Source organism: Balaenoptera physalus (assembly GCF_965194825.1).
Source record: "Balaenoptera physalus genome assembly, chromosome: 14".
Taxonomy (NCBI): domain Eukaryota; kingdom Metazoa; phylum Chordata; class Mammalia; order Artiodactyla; family Balaenopteridae; genus Balaenoptera; species Balaenoptera physalus.
In genome coordinates this window covers 88047132-88066835 of record NC_138893.1, presented here as the reverse complement: position 1 = coordinate 88066835, position 19704 = coordinate 88047132, and the positions used below count along the sequence as shown (strand labels likewise).

Here is a 19704-nt window from a genome sequence, read left to right as displayed (position 1 = left end):
ACAAACAAAACCCAAAGTTAGCAGAAGGAAAGAAATCATAAAGATCAGAGCAGAAATAAATGAGATAGAAACAAAGAAAACAATAGCAAAGATCAATAAAACTAAAAGTTGGTTCTTTGAGAAGATAAACAAAATTGATAAGCCATTAGCCAGACTCATCAAGAAAAAGAGGGAGAGGACTCAAATCAATAAAATCAGAAACGAAAAAGGAGAAGTTACAACAGACACTGCAGAAATACAAAACATCCTAAGAGACTACTATAAGCAACTTTATGCCAATAAAATGGACAACCTGGAAGAAATGGACAAATTCTTAGAAAGGTATAACCTTCCAAGACTGAATCAGGAAGAAACAGAAAATATGAACAGACCAATCACAAGTAATGAAATTGAAACTGTGATTAAAAATCTTCCAACAAACAAAAGTCCAGGACCAGATGGCTTCACAGGTGAATTCTATCAAACATTTAGAGAAGAGCTAACACCCATCCTTCTCAAACTCTTCCAAAAAATTGCAGAGGAAGGAACACTCCCAAACTCATTCTATGAGGCCACCATCACCCTGATACCAAAACCAGACAAAGACACTACAAAAAAAGAAAATTACAGACCAATATCACTGATAAATATAGATGCAAAAATCCTCAACAAAATACTAGCAAACAGAATCCAACAACACATTAAAAGGATCATACACCACGATCAAGTGGGATTTATCCCAGGGATGCAAGGATTCTTCAATATACGCAAATCAATCAATGTGATACACCATATTAACAAACTGAAGAATAAAAACCATATGATCATCTCAATAGATGCAGAAAAAGCTTTTGACAAAATTCAACACCCATTTATGATAAAAACTCTCCAGAAAGTGGGCATAGAGGGAACCTACCTCAACATAATAAAGGCCATATATGACAAACCCACAGCAAACATCATTCTCAATGGTGAAAAACTGAAAGCATTTCCTCTAAGATCAGGAACGAGACAAGGATGTCCACTCTCACCACTATTATTCAACATAGTTCTGGAAGTCCTAGCCACGGCAATCAGAGAAGAAAAAGAAATAAAAGGAATACAAATTGGAAAAGAGGAAGTAAAACTGTCACTGTTTGCGGATGACATGATACTATACATAGAGAATCCTAAAACTGCCACCAGAAAACTGCTAGAGCTAATTAATGAATATGGTAAAGTTGCAGGATACAAAATTAATGCACAGAAATCTCTTGCATTCCTATACACTAATGATGAAAAATCTGAAAGAGAAATTATGGAAACACTCCCATTTACCATTGCAACAAAAAGAATAAAATACCTAGGAATAAACCTACCTAGGGAGACAAAAGACCTGTATGCAGAAAACTATAAGACACTGATGAAAGAAATTAAAGATGATACCAACAGATGGAGAGATATACCATGTTCTTGGATTGGAAGAATCAACATTGTGAAAATGAGTATACTACCCAAAGCAATCTACAGATTCAATGCAATCCCTATCAAATTACCAATGGCATTTTTTACGGAGCTAGAACAAATCATCTTAAAATTTGTATGGAGACACAAAAGACCCCGAATAGCCAAAGCAGTCTTGAGGCAAAAAAATGGAGCTGGAGGAATCAGACTCCCTGACTTCAGACTATACTACAAAGCTACAGTAATCAAGACAATATGGTACTGGCACAAAAACAGAAACATAGATCAATGGAACAAGATAGAAAGCCCAGAGATTAACCCACGCACCTATGGTCAACTAATCTATGACAAAGGAGGCAAAGATATACAATGGAGAAAAGACAGTCTCTTCAATAAGTGGTGCTGGGAAAACTGGACAGCTACATGTAAAAGAATGAAATTAGAATACTCCCTAACACCATACACAAAAATAAACTCAAAATGGATTCGAGACCTAAATATAAGACTGGACACTATAAAACTCTTAGAGGAAAACATAGGAAGAACACTCTTTGACATAAATCACAGCAAGATCTTTTTTGATCCACCTCCTAGAGTAATGGAAATAAAAACAAAAATAAACAAGTGGGACCTAATGAAACTTCAAAGCTTTTGCACAACAAAGGAAACCATAAACAAGACGAAAAGACAACCCTCAGAATGGGAGAAAATATTTGCAAATGAATCAACGGACAAAGGATTAATCTCCAAAATATATAAACAGCTCATTCAGCTCAATATCAAAGAAACAAACACCCCAATCCAAAAATGGGCAGAAGACCTAAATAGACATTTCTCCAAAGAAGACATACAGACGGCCACGAAGCACATGAAAAGCTGCTCAACATCACTAATTATTAGAGAAATGCAAATCAAAACTACAATGAGGTATCACCTCACTCCTGTTAGAATGGGGATCATCAGAAAATCTACAAACAACAAATGCTGGAGAGGGTGTGGAGAAAAGGGAACCCTCTTGCACTGTTGGTGGGAATGTAAATTGATACAGCCACTCTGGAGAACAATATGGAGGTTCCTTAAAAAACTAAAAATAGAATTACCATATGACCCAGCAATCCCACTACTGGGCATATACCCAGAGAAAACCGTAATTCAAAAAGACACATGCACCCGAATGTTCATTGCAGCACTATTTACAACAGCCAGGTCATGGAAGCAACAACGTAAATGCCCATCGACAGACGAATGGATAAAGAAGAGGTGGTACATATATACAATGGAATATTACTCAGCCATAAAAAGGAACGAAATTGAGTCATTTGTTGAGACGTGGATGGATCTAGAGACTGTCATACAGAGTGAAGTAAGTCAGAAAGAGAAAAACAAATATCATATATTAATGCATGTATGTGGAACCTAGAAAAATGGTACAGATGAGCCAGTTTGCAGGGCAGAAGTTGAGACACAGATGTAGAGAATGGACATATGGACACCAAGGGGGGAAAACTGCGGTGAGGTGGGGATGGTGGTGTGCTGAATTGGGCGATTGGGATTGACATGTATACACTGATATGTATAAAATTGATGCCTAATAAGAACCTGCAGTATAAAAAAACAAAACAAAAAAAAAAATCGATATAAATGTACTCTAACTAAAGCAAAAAAAAAAAAAAGAAAAAAAAAAATATCCAGCTAGAATCTTTTAAGCTAAATGTAGTATCAGCCATGTCCAGTCACATAAAACTCATCTAATTTCATTCTCCTCCCCATTTGGTGCTAACTAAATGAAAACACAGAGGCTACAAGGAGCTCCAGTTCTTTTTTTTTTGGTGGGGGGGAGTCTCAACCACCAGACCACCAGGGAAATCCGCCCCCCCCACTTTTTTTTTAATTGGCTCTATTTCTTCTTTACATGAATCTTCATTTCTCTAGACCTAAGCATCTAGGTGTAAGCAGTCTCATCATATGATTTGGTCAAAATCAACTTGCAGACATGAACATCGCTGATACCATTTGACAAAGAACACAAACCAGAGAGGTGCACAGCTAGGTGGGTCTGATTTTTTTTTTTTTTTTTTTTTTTTAGGAAATACTTGGTTCTACAGGAATCTAGGATTTGAGGCACTGCACTTCAAAACAAAATACTACTTACATTTTCTAGGAGGCAAACAGCAGCAGGATTCCCATGAAATGCTTTTGCTGTGAATGCATCTACTATGAAAATAGGGAGCTTCATTTTCCTTGCAAGCTGTTTCTGCAAGCTCTCAAAATTGCTGGTAGCCTGCTTTCATGCTTGTTGCTGCAAAATATCAAAAAGTTAATGTTTTACTTGTTGTACAGAAGCAACTAGCATTTTCCAGGTACAAAGTCAAGCAATTATTCTAACACACCTACATTTAAAGTGATCCTCTGATTTTAAGCCTCTAAATTGAATTTGTTTTAAAATACTGGATTAATAGAATATTTTTTTCATAGTGTACATATACTTAACAACATAATCATATTCTTAGAGTAGTCAAAACTACATTAGGCTATGTTTTTAATGAAGTGCATGAAATTTTCAAGGGGCATATATGTTGCTTATAGTTTCCCAATGAATATTACTGCGCTTTTAAAATAACGCATTTTTTCTAATTATAAAAAATATGCCCATTATTGCTTCCCCGGTGGCGCTGTGGTTGAGAATCCTCCTGCCAATGCAGGGGACACGGGTTCGAGCCCTGGTCCGGGAAGATCCCACACGCCGCGGAGCAACTAAGCCCGTGTGCCACAACTACTGAAGCCCGTGCACCTGGAGCCTGTGCTCTGCATGAAGAGAAACCCGCGCACTGCAAAGAAGAGTAGCCCCCGCTCGCCGCAGCTGGAGAAAGCCCGTGTGCAGCAACAAAGACCCAACGCAGCCAAAAATAAATTTATATATTTTTAAAATGCCCATTTTAAAAAGCTTGGAAAATCCAAAAGTGACTCATAACCATGTAAATCAGCAATAACTTTTTTTGGACTTAACATAGTCAAAGGAGCCTCATGCTTTAATTTTGTGTTATTTTATAAATCTGCAGATGGAAACTTTTTAACTCATGATATAGATTTGTTAAAATAAAGCTTTTCATTATAACACTTTCTCTTTACTGAAAACCTGTAAAATATAGAAAAGCAGGGTGGGGAGGGGATCTCCTGTATTCTCATGCCCTACAGAGAGAAATTCTGTTAAACATTCTCAGTGTTTCCTTTGCTTTACTAGAAAGCATGGGTTTTGTCATAGGCATGGAGGGATTCTTCCCTCCCAAAGTTATAGAACTTTTAAAAAATTCAGCAAATTAGGAGGTGCTTTGTTTAAATCTAAAAGAAATTAACCTATCCTAACATGTATTTCTTGTTCTCAAGATTAAGGTGAATAACAGTGGGACGCCTTGCTGGTGGCCACACCTGGCACCAGCCCACTAGGCAGCTCCCAGGCCTACAGGTTTCTTTTTCTTTTCTTTGTGTTTAATTTATTATACAAGTGTTTTGCTTAACTTTCTTGCCAAATGCCTACTTTTTTCTGCCTTTTTTTTTTAGATATAATTGATGTATTACTTTCAGGTGTACAACATAATGATCCGATATTTTTATATATTGGGAAATGATCTACCACAATCATTAACTACCTAGTTAATCCATCACCATACAAAGTTACAAAAAAAGGTTTTTTTTGTGTGTGATGAAATTTTGAAGGTCTACTCTCTTAACAGCTTTCAAATACGTAATACATTATTGTTAATTATAGTCACCATGCTGTACATGACATTCCCAGGACTTATTTATTTTACAACTGGAAGTTTGTACCTTTTGACTCCCTTCAGTAACTTCAGTAAGGTTGCACCTTTTGCCCTCCAAGCAATAACATTATTAATATTTTAGATATACAGTTTTTAATAATTTTTACCCTTTTAACAGTATAGAATGAGTATAAATGCTTCAAAAACATCGTTTTAATAGATTTACAATAGGCTCATGCATATGTTATAAATTATTTAACCATTTCCCCTTTGGTGAGTATTTATTTCTAATTTTTCACTTGTAAAGATAATGTAGTGATCAAATTTTTTGACTGTAAATCTTGGCCTGCATTTCTGATTCTTTAATTATAATAGATTCCCAAAAACCAAATCCCTGGGTCAAAGTGTACAGACATCTTAACTTACACATACAGTTAAATTTATCTTCAGGAAGAGTGTATCAACTTAGCATATGAGAATGCCCCACCATTGGTGATCTGATAGATTTTAAAATACCTTGAATTTTCATTTGTGTTTCTTGGATTATTCTAACCAGACTGCAAAGAGCATAAAGTCAGAACCTCTTCCTGTTTTTCTTTGCTACTAAAATCTCAGTTTCTAGAACAGTGCCTGACACAATAAATGTTTATTGAATTAAGTAAATAATATACTGAGCATGCATCACAACTGAACTTTCATACACTGACTGGCAAATACTTAGGGCTTCTCAACATGGTATCATCTGCCAGCCAACATTTCAGTAGCATCACCATTATTGACAGTACATTGCAGTTTGTTGATGTAATTATTTGGAAATTTTATTATAGATTGCCTTTATTATTTTAGAAAAATTGAATAGATACCAGAAACAAATTAAAGTTCTGACAATGAAGCATAGTTTTCATAAATAGAATTGACACTGTTTCAGAAATCATAGGTCTGCCAAAAGGAGCAAGTTTTCAGCCTCATTGAACTACAGCCCTGTTGGTCTCAGCCATCAGCTATGTGTTCAATTGGATGAGAAAATTTATATTGAAAAGACTGTCTAACTTTTCTATAGAGATCATAAATTACATGTTTATGTTTTTAAAATGTTTCTTCAGATAGTCTTGTTTTCTTGCTCTAATTTGGTACAGAAAAATAAAATTCTACAACTAAGTACTTTATCAGGCTTCTAGAAATACTGCATTGTTTCTCAAGTGAAAACATTCTTTAAAGGGAAAAATTCTCCAAGACTCTAATATCCAATGTCATTTGCCTGTTTGACAACCACCCCTCTCCACCCCACCCCTCCCACACACATACTTGCACTTCTCTTTTTCTAAAAGAACTCTGATTTTGTTTGGGGAGGCAATGCACCCGGCCCCATCAATGTATCATAAATGGTCTAAGCCAATCTGTATTATTTCATTCTCCTATGCCAGATGCTCCCTCTTCCAGATCCTCTTGCAGCTAGAGATGGCCATAGGACCCATTTAGAGCAAGATTGCTGGAGAGATTCTAGGGACAATCTTTTGCTTTCTGATAAAAGGGGCAGACGGGAAAGGAAAATGGACAGCCTCTTTTTCCCCCTCCTCTTTTTCCTGTCTTGAATATGTTGCTGATGCCTGGAAATGCAACGATCATCTTTTGACCATGAGGTGACAAATATGAAGAGGAAAAGCTAACAAACTAGGTAAGGAAGAAATAGTATAGGTTCTTTACAATGTAGTTAACCTGCTAAGTCAATGTTAGACCCTCCTACTTCCAGACTTAGGTAAACAGCAAATATCCTTAAGGTTCAAACTATTGTCAGTCCATGGAGTAGCCAAAATAATGGCCGAAGTAGCCAAAATAATGGCCGAAGTAGCCAAAGGTGTCCACATTCTAATTCCAAGAACTTGTTAATGTGCTATGTTGCATGGCAGCAGGGAATTAAGGTTGCATATGGGATTAAGGTTGCTAATCAACTGATTTTTTTTTTTTTTTAACATTTGAAGGCAGGACTTTTTTTTTTAATTTTATTTTTATCTTTGGCTGCATTGGGTCTTCCTTGCTACGCGCAGGTTTTTTCTAGTTGTGGTGAGTGGGGGCTACTCTTCATTGCGGTGCGCGGGCTTCTTATTGTGGTGGCTTCTCTTGTTGCGGAGCATGGGCTCTAGGTGCACAGGCTTCAGTAGTTGCAGTCTGTAGGTGTGGCGCTCGGGCTCTTGGGCATGCGAGCTTCAGTAGTTGTGGCACGTGGCCTCAGTAGTTGTGGCTTGTGGGCTCTAGAGCACAGGCTCAGTAGTTGTGGCGCACGGGCTTAGTTGCTCTGCAGCACGTGGGATCTTCCCAGACCAGGGATCAAACCCGTGTCCCCTGCATTGGCAGGTGGATTCTTTTTTTTTTTTTTAATTTATTATTTATGGTTGTGTTGGGTCTTCGTTTCTGGGCGAGGGCTTTCTCTAGTTGTGGCAAGCGGGGGCCACTCCTCATCGCGTGGCGCGGGCCTCTCACTATCGCGGCCTCTCCCGTTGCGGAGCACAGGCTCCAGACGTGCAGGCTCAGCAATTGTGGCTCATGGGCCCAGCCACTCCGCGGCACGTGGGATCCTCCCAGACCAGGGCTCGAAGCCGTGTCCCCCGCACTAGCAGGCAGACTCTCAACCACTGCGCCACCAGGGAAGCCCGGCAGGTGGATTCTTAACCACTGCACCACCAGGGAAGTTCCAACTGACCTTAAAATAAGATTTTGGATTATCCCAGTGGACTCAACGTCACAGGGGTCTTTAAAAGTGGGAGAGGGAGGCAGAAAAGTTCAAGGCAGTGATTTGAACATGCTGTGCTGCTGGGTTAAAGACAGAGGAAGGAGACACAAGCCAAGAAATATAGGTAGCCTCTAGAAATTGAATAAGGTAGGACTTCCCTGGTGGTCCAGTGGTTAAGAATCCGTGCTCCCAATGTAGGGGGCATGGGTTTGATCCCTGGTCAGGGAAGTTCCCCGACCCCATGCCATGGAGCATGGCCACAAAAAAAAAAAAAAAAAAGAAAAAAATTGAACAAGGCAAGGAAACAAATTCTCCCCTAGAACCTCTAGAAGGAACAAATCTGGATTAGTTGAGGATGCCATAACAAACCACAGACTGAGTGGCTTAAACAACAGAATTTCTTTTCTCACAATCTGGAGGCTGGGAAGTCCCAGATCAAGATTGATTTTATCCCAGTGAGACCTATTTTGGATTTGTGACCTTCAGAATTATAAAATAATAAATTTGTGTTATTGTTACTCACTAAATTTGTGATAATTTGTTATAGCAGCAATAGGAAATGAACACAATCCAGTATTCTGTTACTTGCAGCCCAGCAAAATCCTAACTGCTGCACAAATTTCCAAGAACAATAATAATAAATACTTACTGAGCACTTATTATGTGCTAGACATGGTTCTAAGAGCATTTAATCCTCAGAGCATCTCATGAGATAGATCCTTATTATAATCTCCATCTCCATTTTACAGGTGAATAAACAGAGGCTCAGAAATTTTAAGTAACTTGCCCAAGGTCACACATTTAGGCAATGACTAAATTTGAACCCAAATAGTCTAACTCCAGAGTCCATGTTGTCAACCACCATGCCTTAGAATATATCCCAGGACCAGAATTTGAGGAACTCTTACTTAAGGAACTAAAATCTTAGTTCCATGAAATTGTAAACTACCACTGCATAAGAGAAATTTTGTCTTAAGTGTTAAAATACTTTAGACCATCTTTGAAATGAAAACTCAAGAGTTTAAAAATTCTCTTAGAATTTACAGACACTCAAGAATACAAAGGACCCTGGTACAAGAAACACTAAATAACTGTACTATGTATGAAAACTAAACAAGATTTCTGATTAAGTAAAAAGAGTTCTTGGTCAAGTGTGAAAGTTTCTTAAGCATTTTTATTTGTTCTAGAACAGTGCTTTTCAGATTTTAGCATTCATCAGAATCACCTGTGGGGATGTATTAAAACACAAATTGCCGGACTCCATGCCCAGAATTTTTTATTTCATAAGTCTGAGGTGGGGCCCAAGAATTTACATTTCTAACAAGTTCCCAGGTGCTGCTGATGCCGTACTTGGAGATTCACTACAAAAAGAGCATGAAGTTTCTAACACCATAAATGTATTAAAACTGTCTTTCTAAAATGTATTTTTTAAATTTAATTTTTATTCTCAAAGGGTAGAAAAAGTATTTTTATTCATTTAATTTAATTGATTAATATTCCTGTTTGTGCTCTATGGTAACCAATTATGCTTAACATAGGGTTCACATTAACAATTTAATTTTCAAAAATTACTGTGTATTTCCTAAACACCAGGCACATGCTAGATTTGGGGGATAAAATGATGAACAAGTCACTAACTCTCTGTCAAGGTATTCTCAGTCAGTGAGGAGACCAATGTAAAAATTATAAAATATAAAAGAAAAAGATATAGATACAATGCTTATGAACACAAGGAGAGAGCAATAACTCTGCCCAGGAGACAGTCAGAGGGCGCTCCAGAGATGAGGTGACATTTGAATGGGTCCAAAAACATACACAAAAAAATGTCCAGCAGTTCCATAGGGTGGGAACAGGCATCTTGGGCAGAGTGCATGGATTAATCCCAAGGTAAGCAATTCAGTATGGAAATAGATGTGGCAAGAGGATAGGAGAGGGTGGAGATAAGGCTATAAAGATCTGCTGGAGCCAATGTTCATGATTTGTTCTTTATCTTTGTGGGTTCAGAAATCCAAAGTTCAGTTCAACAGCTACTGTGTGGCAGGCAGACTCCAATGCTAGGCACCAGAGAGAGAAGAGAATCTCATGAATGAGCCATACACCTCTACCCTGAGGATGTAATCTAGAATTTATCTTTGAAGATGTCCTTTCTCTCTCTCTCTCTCTCTCTCTCTTTCTCTATCTCTCTCTCTCTCTCTCTCCCTCCCTCCCTCCCTCTCTCTCCCTCCCTCCCTCCCTCTCTCTCTCCCTCTCTCTCTCTCTCCCTCCCTCCCTCTCTCTCTCTCTCCCTCCCTCCCTCTCTCTCTCCCTCTCTCTCTCTCTCTCTCCCTCCCTCCCTCCCTCCCTCCCCTCCCTCCCTCCCTCTCTCTCTCTCTCTCTCTCTCCTTAAAATTAATTTTGGTTTCATTCCTATAAGGAAAAGGCAGGCTTAACGTCCCCCTGAATTGCTGAGAGAAAATTTGAGGCAGGTAAAGTTTGAGCAACTTGCCTTTATTTACCCAGTAAATGGGCTTGCACAAATTTTGGCATCCAGTCAAATGGCTGGTCCTCAGGTGCAGCTATCAGGCAGGGCTCTGAGCAACTATCCAGCACTGTGTTTTTCAAATGATCCAAATAATTTAAATTATCCTTCTCTAGTTTCATTGACATTCCGTTTGGACACCTAGAGTGGTTTCACATGTCCCTCAATAATGCCAAGCAAATATGCTGTTAAAAAGAAATAAATTACCCCCAGAGGGTACAAGCTCATAAACCTAAATTCATATGATTTCGGGACTTCCCTGGTGGCGCAGTGGTTAAGAATCTGCCTGCCAATGCTGGGGACACGGGGTCGATCCCTGGCCGGGGAAGATCCCACATGCTGTGGAGCATCCCATGCACCAGAATTACTGAGCCCGCATGCCACAACTACTGAAGCTCGCGTGCCTAGAGCTCGTGCTCCACAACAAGAGAAGCCACCGCAATGAGAAGCCCGCGCACCGCAACGAAGAGTAGCCCCCGCTCACCGCCACTAGAGAACGCCCGCGTGCAGCAACGAAGACCCAACGCAGCCAAAAATAAATACATACATTTATAAATTCATATGATTTCTCAACTACTCATACTTCTCTTTTTTAACTCTTTAGTTTTTAATCATCAAATTAGTATATGAATATAAACTTGTTATAAACAATAAAATAGTACGGAAAAAACTAAAATCCCATTTGACAATTCCCTGTCCCACTACCTTCCCCTGAGTTCCACTGGGTTTGTTTTTGAGAACACAGTAGACACCTTCCTGAATTCTAATCTTGGTTCCATTTACCATGTAAATGTAGGGAAATCATAAACCTCCCTTGTTCAAATAGCTTAGTCATTAAACCTGCCCATGGGTATGCCTAGGAACACTGAGGCTTATTTGTCCCTCTGTAACTGTCTTAGCTTGTTTACAGTCTCCTGTGGCTACAGACAACAGAAAGTTGATTTCTGTTATTCTGTAGCTGTTAGCATAAAAGAATCCACTTAGCTTTTGCTTATGACTGCTGCCTCAAAACAAGGATACTCATTAATAAATGCCAGTTTAGTTCTTTGAAAATGTAAATACTTACTAATAGAGCACTGACTGGCATTCAAAGTGTACTTGAACACTGTCTACTTACTGGTGAAAAGAAAATGAGTATAAAAAAGAACTACAAATTATAAGTAAAATAAGTTTTTAAATAAAAATTTGGAAGAAAATCTATTTTTAAATTAGTTTCATTTAGCTACTAAGACCATATATATATATATACACATACACACATACACACACACACACATATATATGGCATTCAGCTACTTTGTGTTTACTTTTACCCATATTTCCTAGACTTAACAGAAGCTCTAAACACTTCCTTTGTTCAAATATTTTTAGACTCGTTCTGATTTCTTCAACTACATTTATGTTTAAATACCCACTGTTTTGGATGGAAATTTTTCACTTTTCTGTTAAAGTTTACAGTTCTCATCTTATCATCATGACTTACCATTTATCAACCAAATTATTGTCCCCCCCTTCCTCTCCTCACTGGTAACCACTAGTTTGTTCTCTGTATTTGTGAGTCCGTTTCTTTTTTGTTATATTCACTAGTTTGTTCTATTTTTTAGATTCCACATATAAGCGATAACTTTGTCTGACTTATTTGTCTTTGTCTGATTTATTTCACTGAGCATAATACCCTCCAAGTCCACCCACAGTTGCAAATGGCAAAACTTCATTCTTTTTTATGACTGAGTAGTATTCCATTGTATAAATATACCATATCTTCTTTATCCATTCATCTGTTGATGGACACTTAGGTGGCTTCCATATTTTGCCAATTGTAAATAATGCTGCTATGAACGCTGAGATGCATGTATCTTTTCAAATTAGTATTTTTGGTTTTTTTCAGAAACATACCCAGAAGTTGAACTGCTGAGTCATATGGTAGTTCTATTTCTAGTTTTTTGAGAAACCTCCATACTGTTTCCCACAGTGGCTGCACCAATTTCCATTCCCACCAACAGTGTATGAGGGTTCCCTTTTCTCCACATCCTTGCCAACGTTTGCTATTTGTATTCTTTTTGATAATAGCCATATACATATGTTCTTTATAGATATTCATATTCATATATATATAATATCTAGTTAACACAAAAGCAAGCAGTAATGGAGGAATAGAGAAACAATAAAGACATGACATATAGAAAACAAATAGCAAAATGGCAGACTTAAACCCCACCTTAATTACATTAAATGTAAATGGACTAAATTCACATCAAAGGGATTTTTTTTTTTAAAAGGTTGACTTGCACATTTTTATTATTTTATTTATTTATTTATGGCTGTGTTGGGTCTTCGTTTCTGTGCGAGGGCTTTCTCTAGTTGTGGCAAGTGGGGGCCACTCTTCATCGCGGTGCGCGGGCCTCTCACTATCGCGGCCTCTCTTGTTGCGGAGCAAAGGCTCCAGACGCGCAGGCTCAGTAATTGTGGCTTACGGGCCTAGTTGCTCCGTGGCATGTGGGATCTTCCCAGACCAGGGCTCGAACCCGTGTCCCCTGCATTGGCAGGCAGATTCTCAACCACTGCGCCAGCAGGGAAGCCCCAAAGGGATTTTTTTTTTAAAAGACATGATCTAACTATATACTTTCTATAAGAGACAAACTTTAAATTCAAAGACACAAATAGGTTGAAAGTAAAAAAAATGGGGAAAAGATATGCCATGCAAAGTATAACCAAAAGAGAGCTGGAGTGACTATACTAATCACAAACAAAATAGACTTTAAGACAATATTTGTTACTAGAGACAAAGAATGACATTTTATAATGATAAAAGTATCAATCTATCTGGAATATATGACAGTTATAAACGTATATGCACCTAACAACAGAACCCCAAAACACATGAAGCAAAAACTGACAGAATAGAAGAAATAGACAAATCAACAATAATAGTTGGAGACTTCAATGCCTAGTTTCAATAATGGATAGAACAACTAGACAGAAGATCAACAAGAAGATTTAACAACATTGTAAACCAACTAGACCTATCAGACATCTCTAGTACACCCCACAATAGCAGTAAACAGCACATCCTTCTCAAGTGCACATGAAGCATTCTCCAGAATAGACCATATGTTAGGTAGCCCATAAAACAAGTCTCGATAAATTTAAAGGCCTGGAATCATACAAAGTGTGTCCTTCAACCACAATGGAATAAAATTATATTTTAATAACAAAAGAAAAAGGAAATTTGGGAAATGTGGAAACTAAACAACATTCCCCAATAATAAAAGGAAGTGAAGCTCCCTGGAGAAATGGCCGATTCTAGGGCCAGGGTAAAGAAAATACCAGATGAGCCTGCAGCATCTTCTAGTACCAGAAAGTAAGGCAGTCTCAAAAAATAAAAAGGATAGGGGCATGTCAAAGGGACATAGAAGCCAACCTGAAAGTGCTCCCAGTGGCCTAAGCAAGAACAATTTGAGCAACAAAATTAGTAATGTAGTAGATTATAACCCAAAGTACAAAATGAATATCCGTGAGTCTGTACTGACATATATAAAAGATGAAAGAATGAAAGAAAGAAAAACCTTACAGAATAATATCAAATAATTTATCTAGCTACTCTCTCTTCCAAGAGATGGAGTTTATTTATTTATATAAATTTATTTATTTATTTTTGGCTGCGTTGGGTCTTCGCTGCTGCGCGCGGGCTTTCTCTAGTTGCAGAGAGTGGGGGCTACTCTTGGTCGACATGCGCAGACTTCTCCTTGCAGTGGCTTCCAGGAGATGGAGTTTAAATACCCCTTTAGTGTGGGTGCACTCAGTGACTTGTTTCCAAAAGAGTAGACCATAGGAAGAGGATAAAAAGCAACTTCACAGTGGAGAAATCTGGCAAACACTACCTCACCCAGGTGATTAAAGGTAACACCATCAGTGATAAGTCATGTTGCCAGCATATACTTTTGATATGGTGTGATGGGAATGGCACTTTACTTCTGTAGTCTTCTTCCCAAGAACACATTACTCTTGTCTAATCATGGCAAAGATATCAGAGAAATTCCAACTGAAGGATATTCTACAAAGTACTTGACTAGAGGATGCTAAGGAGAATGTTGACTAATGTAATTTAGCATCCCAGATCAGATACTGGAACACAAAAAGGATGTTACAGAAAAACGAGTGAACCCCAAATAAAGTGTGGAGTTTAGTTAATAGCAGTGGACCAATGCTGGTTCATTACTTGTGACAAACGTACCATAGAATGTAAGATGTTAACAACAAAGGAAGCTGAGTGAGAGGTATACAGGAACTCTTCATACTATCTTTGCAACTTTTTTGTAAACCTACAACTATTCTAAAATTTTTAAATCATTAAAAAAAACCCAAAAAAACTGAGGCCTGCCAATAACCATGTAAGGGCGCTTGGAAGCAGATCTTCCATCAGTTGAGCCTTGAGTAACTGCAGGCCCAGCTGACACTTTTTTTTAAAAATTTATTTAATTAATTTATTTATTATCTTTGGCCACGTTGGGTCTTTGTTGCTGCGCATGGGCTTTCTCTAGTTGCGGCGAGCGGGGTCTACTCTTTGTTGCAGTGTGTGGGCTTCTCATTGCGGTGGCTTGTCTTGTTACAGAGCACGGGCTCTAGGCGCACAGGCTTCAGTAGTTGTGGCACACAGGCTCAGTAGTTGTGGCTCACAAGCTCTAGAGCACAGGCTCAGTAGTTGTGGCTCAAGGGTTTTGTTGCTCCGCGGCACGTGGGATCTTCCCGGACCAGGGCTCAAACCCGTGTGCCCTGCATTGGCAGGCGGATTCTTAACCACTGCGCCACCAGGGAAGCCCCCAGTTGACACTTTTGATTGCAGCTCTGAGCCAGAGGCACCCATCTAAGCTGCCCTCAGGTTTCAGACCCACAGAAACAGTGAAATAATAAAAGTCTGTTGTTTTAAGCTGCTAAGTTTTAGGGTAATTTGTTAACAGCAATACTAAGTAATACAGTATGATTTCTTTTTTTCTCCAGTTTTACTGACATATAATTGGCATACATTACTGTGTAAGTTTAAGGTACATAGCATAATAGTTTGACTTACATATATTCTGAGATGATTACTGCAGTAAGTATAGGTAGCATCCATCACCTCTTATAAATACAATAAAAAGAGAAAGCAAAAAAAGAAAAATGTTTCCTTGTAATGAGAACTCTTAGGATTTACTCTCTTAACTTTCATACATCATATAGTAGTGTTAATTATAGCCATCATGCTGTATACTATAGTCATCATGCTGTATATTACAACCCTGGTACTTACCTTGTAAAGTATAATTTTTTTATATATAATATTCAGAAGCAGCTACTGCAAAACATAGGGACAAGATGCAGTCAGTCTGTTTGAATTATATTTCTCATTATTCCTCATTGTAAGTTAATAAGTTCTCATTTCAGTTTTAACAACAGATGCTAGACCAAATTTACCTAGCCTGAGCCTATCTCCCTAAACTATCAGAATGTAAAAGCAAAATATACATTGATGAATGCCAGCTATATATCCTAGCACGTATTAATTTCCTACTAGACACATCCACTTGGATTGTGTATGGCACCTCAAAATCCGTATACTCAATAGTCCTGTATTCTCTGTCAGTTACTATCCCCACCAACAAACCCTAAACCAAAAGTAACTCATCCTTGACTTTTTACTCATCCATCCACAGCTTCTCTAATCAATCACTAAATCCTGCTGATAATGGCTCCTAAATATCTCAAAGACATCCTCTTATATCTATCCCAGTACCACTGTTCTAGTTTAAGAGCTCATCATCTCTGCTGGGCCTTCTTTGCTAGACTGTGGTGAAAATTAGTTACTTAAAGTGCCTCCACCCCTGATATAACCATAGTTATTTGTACACTAAGAGGCACAGGTACATATATGAAAAAACATATTTTTATCTACCACTCAGAAGCTTAAAATCATGTGTGGGGGGAGAGGGGAATGGTCTGTTACTCTTAACGGTACAGTGTTTTCTAAGTTATCAATGTGCTTATAAAATATTAAAAGCAGTACAATAGTTTGATTTAAATTCCTTAAGTAGCTATCTTTTGTAGCTGCTTTCCCTGTTCGTCACAGCAATCCACTGGGACAGAAATAATGTTCAACACTTTTAATTATTTTCAAAAATTAGAGAAAGTGTGCTAGGTGCTTTTTTCCTTCTAAGTTGCAATTTATTTACTTAGTGTATAATTATTCCAATTGGATGAGACCTTTTGGCTTCCCTAATCCCAGAATGAACACTAGGGTGACTTGAAGATACAAAAAAGTATCAAGAATGTAAACTGTAATTAAGTCTTGTCTTGAGAAATAATTTTGAATTATGATGGAGAAGACTACTGCTTTCTAAAGAGAATAGATATATATGATATAAATCAAAGAACAAGCATTTCACAAAACCTTAGTAAGACAGATTTAGTGTTCAAAAGGCATTAACTACCTTAATTAGACACACTCCTAGAAACTTATTTGTGGGTTTGTTACATTTTTAGCTTATTTGATTTGCCTGTAGACAAAAATATTGTAATCCAGTTTTTATGTTATTTCAGAATGCCAGTGGGGGTATGTGAACAACTATCTTAGCCAATTTTTAGTTAATATGCCTTCTCTCCCCCAAAAGAGTACAGTCTCTTTCAATTTCTCTTTCTTTTTTTTTCAGGCTCTGCATGGAATTTTCCTGTTCCCTTCATCCTGGTGGTATAATCAGGATCACGTGTTAGCTGTCTTGTTTTCCTCTGGGCCATGTGGGTACTTCTATTTCCTTCTCCTTTTTCATCTCTTCTCTCATTTTGGCCTCTAACAAGACCCTCTGCAGGGTCCCTCTGATCTCTGTACTAATAGGAAAGCACTGAAATGACGAAAAGGAAGACAAAGAGGAAAAAAAAAAAAAAGCAGCTGGGAGTCCTTAGTTTTAACCATCTCTATGGAAACATTTCCACAGAGACCAATCTGGAAACAATTCAGTATGGACCACTGGAGCAATGGTGAGCCAATCTCACCAAGCCTTACAGGACTCAACTTGCAAGTGAGAATAGTTGATAGACATTTTTTTTTTGAGAAAAGTAATAAAATAGGAAGCCAAATAAAAATTAAGTTTACCCCTATATAACGTACTTTTTTTTAAACTCGAAACTTCCTACTTGCTGTAATAATAAAAAAGCCAAAGGAATGCATGTGCTAATTTCAAGTCCTTCCCAAGCATTCACATGGCAAACAGCAGAATGCCCAATACAAAGAAATGTGGCCAAAAAAACGAAAAAACAAAGAAAGCATTGCAGTTTGGTGGTGAAAAGTCTTAAGAATGATTTTAGGATTATGGCCCGTAACAATAAAAGTATGTGGAGAGAATGCCAAACTCATTCAGGCAGTAAACAGATTGTTTGAATTCACGCAAGGGGTAAAAGGGATTACAGAATTCCATCTACCAAATCAGGTTGAAAGACAGAAAGAATAAAGTAGTGATGTAATTTGAATCCAGGGAAGAACTCCACCTGAAGCGGGAGCTTGGAGTCTTACTAATATAGCAATTATTAGAGGAAAAAAAAAAAAAAAAAAAGAAAGAAAGCTCCCCCGACCCCCTCACAGTGTCAGACACCAAGATATCAAGTTTCAGTCCTGTTCAAAAGTCTCCAGCCAATAAACCGTTAACTGCAGGTCTCCAGAGATGCTAACTGCAGTGTTAGTTAGAAATAACTCCAATTTGGGGACTTCCCTGGCAGTCAAGTGGTTAAGACTTCGCCTTCCAATACAGGGGGTGCGGGTTCGATCCCTGGTCAGGCAGCTAAGATCTCACATGACTTGGGGCCAAAAATCCAAAACATAAAACAGAAACAATATTGTAACAAATTCAATACTTTAAAAATGGTCCACATCAAAAAAAATCTTAAAAAATAGAAGTAACTCCAATTTGCCTAAAATGATGTTTGTTCCCTTAAAGGTTATTTACATCTCCAGGTAGGTACATAGTGCTTTAAGACCCTAAGCCCCTGGAGTAAAAACCACTTGGGTTTAAATCCTAGCTTCTGCTACTAGGTGTGTGACCTTGGGCAACTTTTTACATTTCTCTAGAACTCAGGCATACCATCTGTAAAACGGGGATAATAATTATTTTTCAGGGTTATAAAGAGTCAGTGAATTGAGCACAGCACCTAGCTCAAGCAAGCTCTCAATAATTGTGAGCTATCGTTATTGCACTATCCAGTTTCGTTTTTCTATCTCTTGTAAATGATGACATTGTCCCTTCCCCCTTTCTCTAAGGGTTATTTTGAGGGAATGGTCTCAAGAAAGACAGTAGGGCATTATGACCCAGACAATTCTTACTGTCGCACACTTGTCTTACGCAGGTTTGAGGATGAATTAAAGCCACGAAATGGAAGTTTCCATTATATGACGGTAACTGACCTCCTGTCTCCACCCTACACACTGCAAACCTCATGAAGGAAAAATTATTCAAGCTTCTCCACTGCTAATACCCCTTGCGCCCCCTCATCCCACTCTCGACGGGCTTCCTAGTGCCTGTAGTACCAAGTACAAAGTCTTTGGATACTGAAGGTGTACAACTTAGGTTCGTCCACATTTGCAACCTTCGGGAACATCCGTGTACTCGAACTCATTTCCTTCTCTCCCTCGCATTTGACATACGTTCCTTCGTTTGCACTTTAACTTGCATTGATCTCGGTACCAGGACTGCCCTCCACTCTTCTTACAGAAATTAGGCTTGCTTGTTTTTGGGGTTTTGTTTTTGTTTTTCCCTAAAAGCTGTCACTAGGAACCTCGGTGGTATGCGAGCCAGCACAACCAAAAATTATTTATTAGGCGTCACTGGTTCGCTCAATTTTCAAGAATGCAAAGCACTATTCAGAAAACAACCAGAAATCGGGTGCCGCAAGCGGCTGATGGGTCACTGAGATTACAAAATGGGAGACATTAAAAGCAAGAGAGAATGAGAAAGCGAGAAGAGGAAGCGAGGAGTGATCTGCAGGAAAACTTCAATCATGAACATCCCCCCCCCGCCCCCAACGAGGCTCACGTTGGGGCGGCTGGGCCGGCAGTGCCAAAGCCGGGGGAAGGAGCCCCAGCCCGAGAACCCAAATCAGGGCCTGGTGGACACTCTTGTATCTTCCCAGCTGAGAAGCCCTACTATTTTTACCGCATAATGCAAACATGGTGGACAAGAAAAGCCCTCCCCGCGTTTGGCGGCCAAACCACGTGGCTCCGTTTCCACGCAGGTGACGCTGAGGTAAGGGCGGGGCCT

The 19704-nt window shown here is 38.6% G+C and overlaps 1 protein-coding gene across 8 annotated transcripts in view; it reads right to left on the bottom strand.

The window, feature by feature from the left end:
* The window catches only part of PBLD (phenazine biosynthesis like protein domain containing), a 43446-nt gene that overhangs the window by 22332 nt on the left and 1410 nt on the right, over positions 1-19704 (bottom strand). For 3 of the 8 annotated variants that reach the window (XM_082424591.1, XM_082424589.1, XM_082424596.1), the window contains exons 2-3: positions 15714-15758; positions 3575-3721 (exon numbers count right to left, since the gene is read on the bottom strand). In XM_082424591.1, the coding sequence (XP_082280717.1) occupies positions 3575-3658 (84 nt within the window). In that variant the 5' untranslated portion in view covers positions 3659-3721; positions 15714-15758. Of the gene's footprint in view, positions 1-3574; positions 3722-15713; positions 15759-19479; positions 19643-19704 lie in introns of those variants that run through there. The other 5 variants (XM_082424593.1, XM_082424594.1, XM_082424590.1 and 2 more) reach the window with 3 other exon arrangements.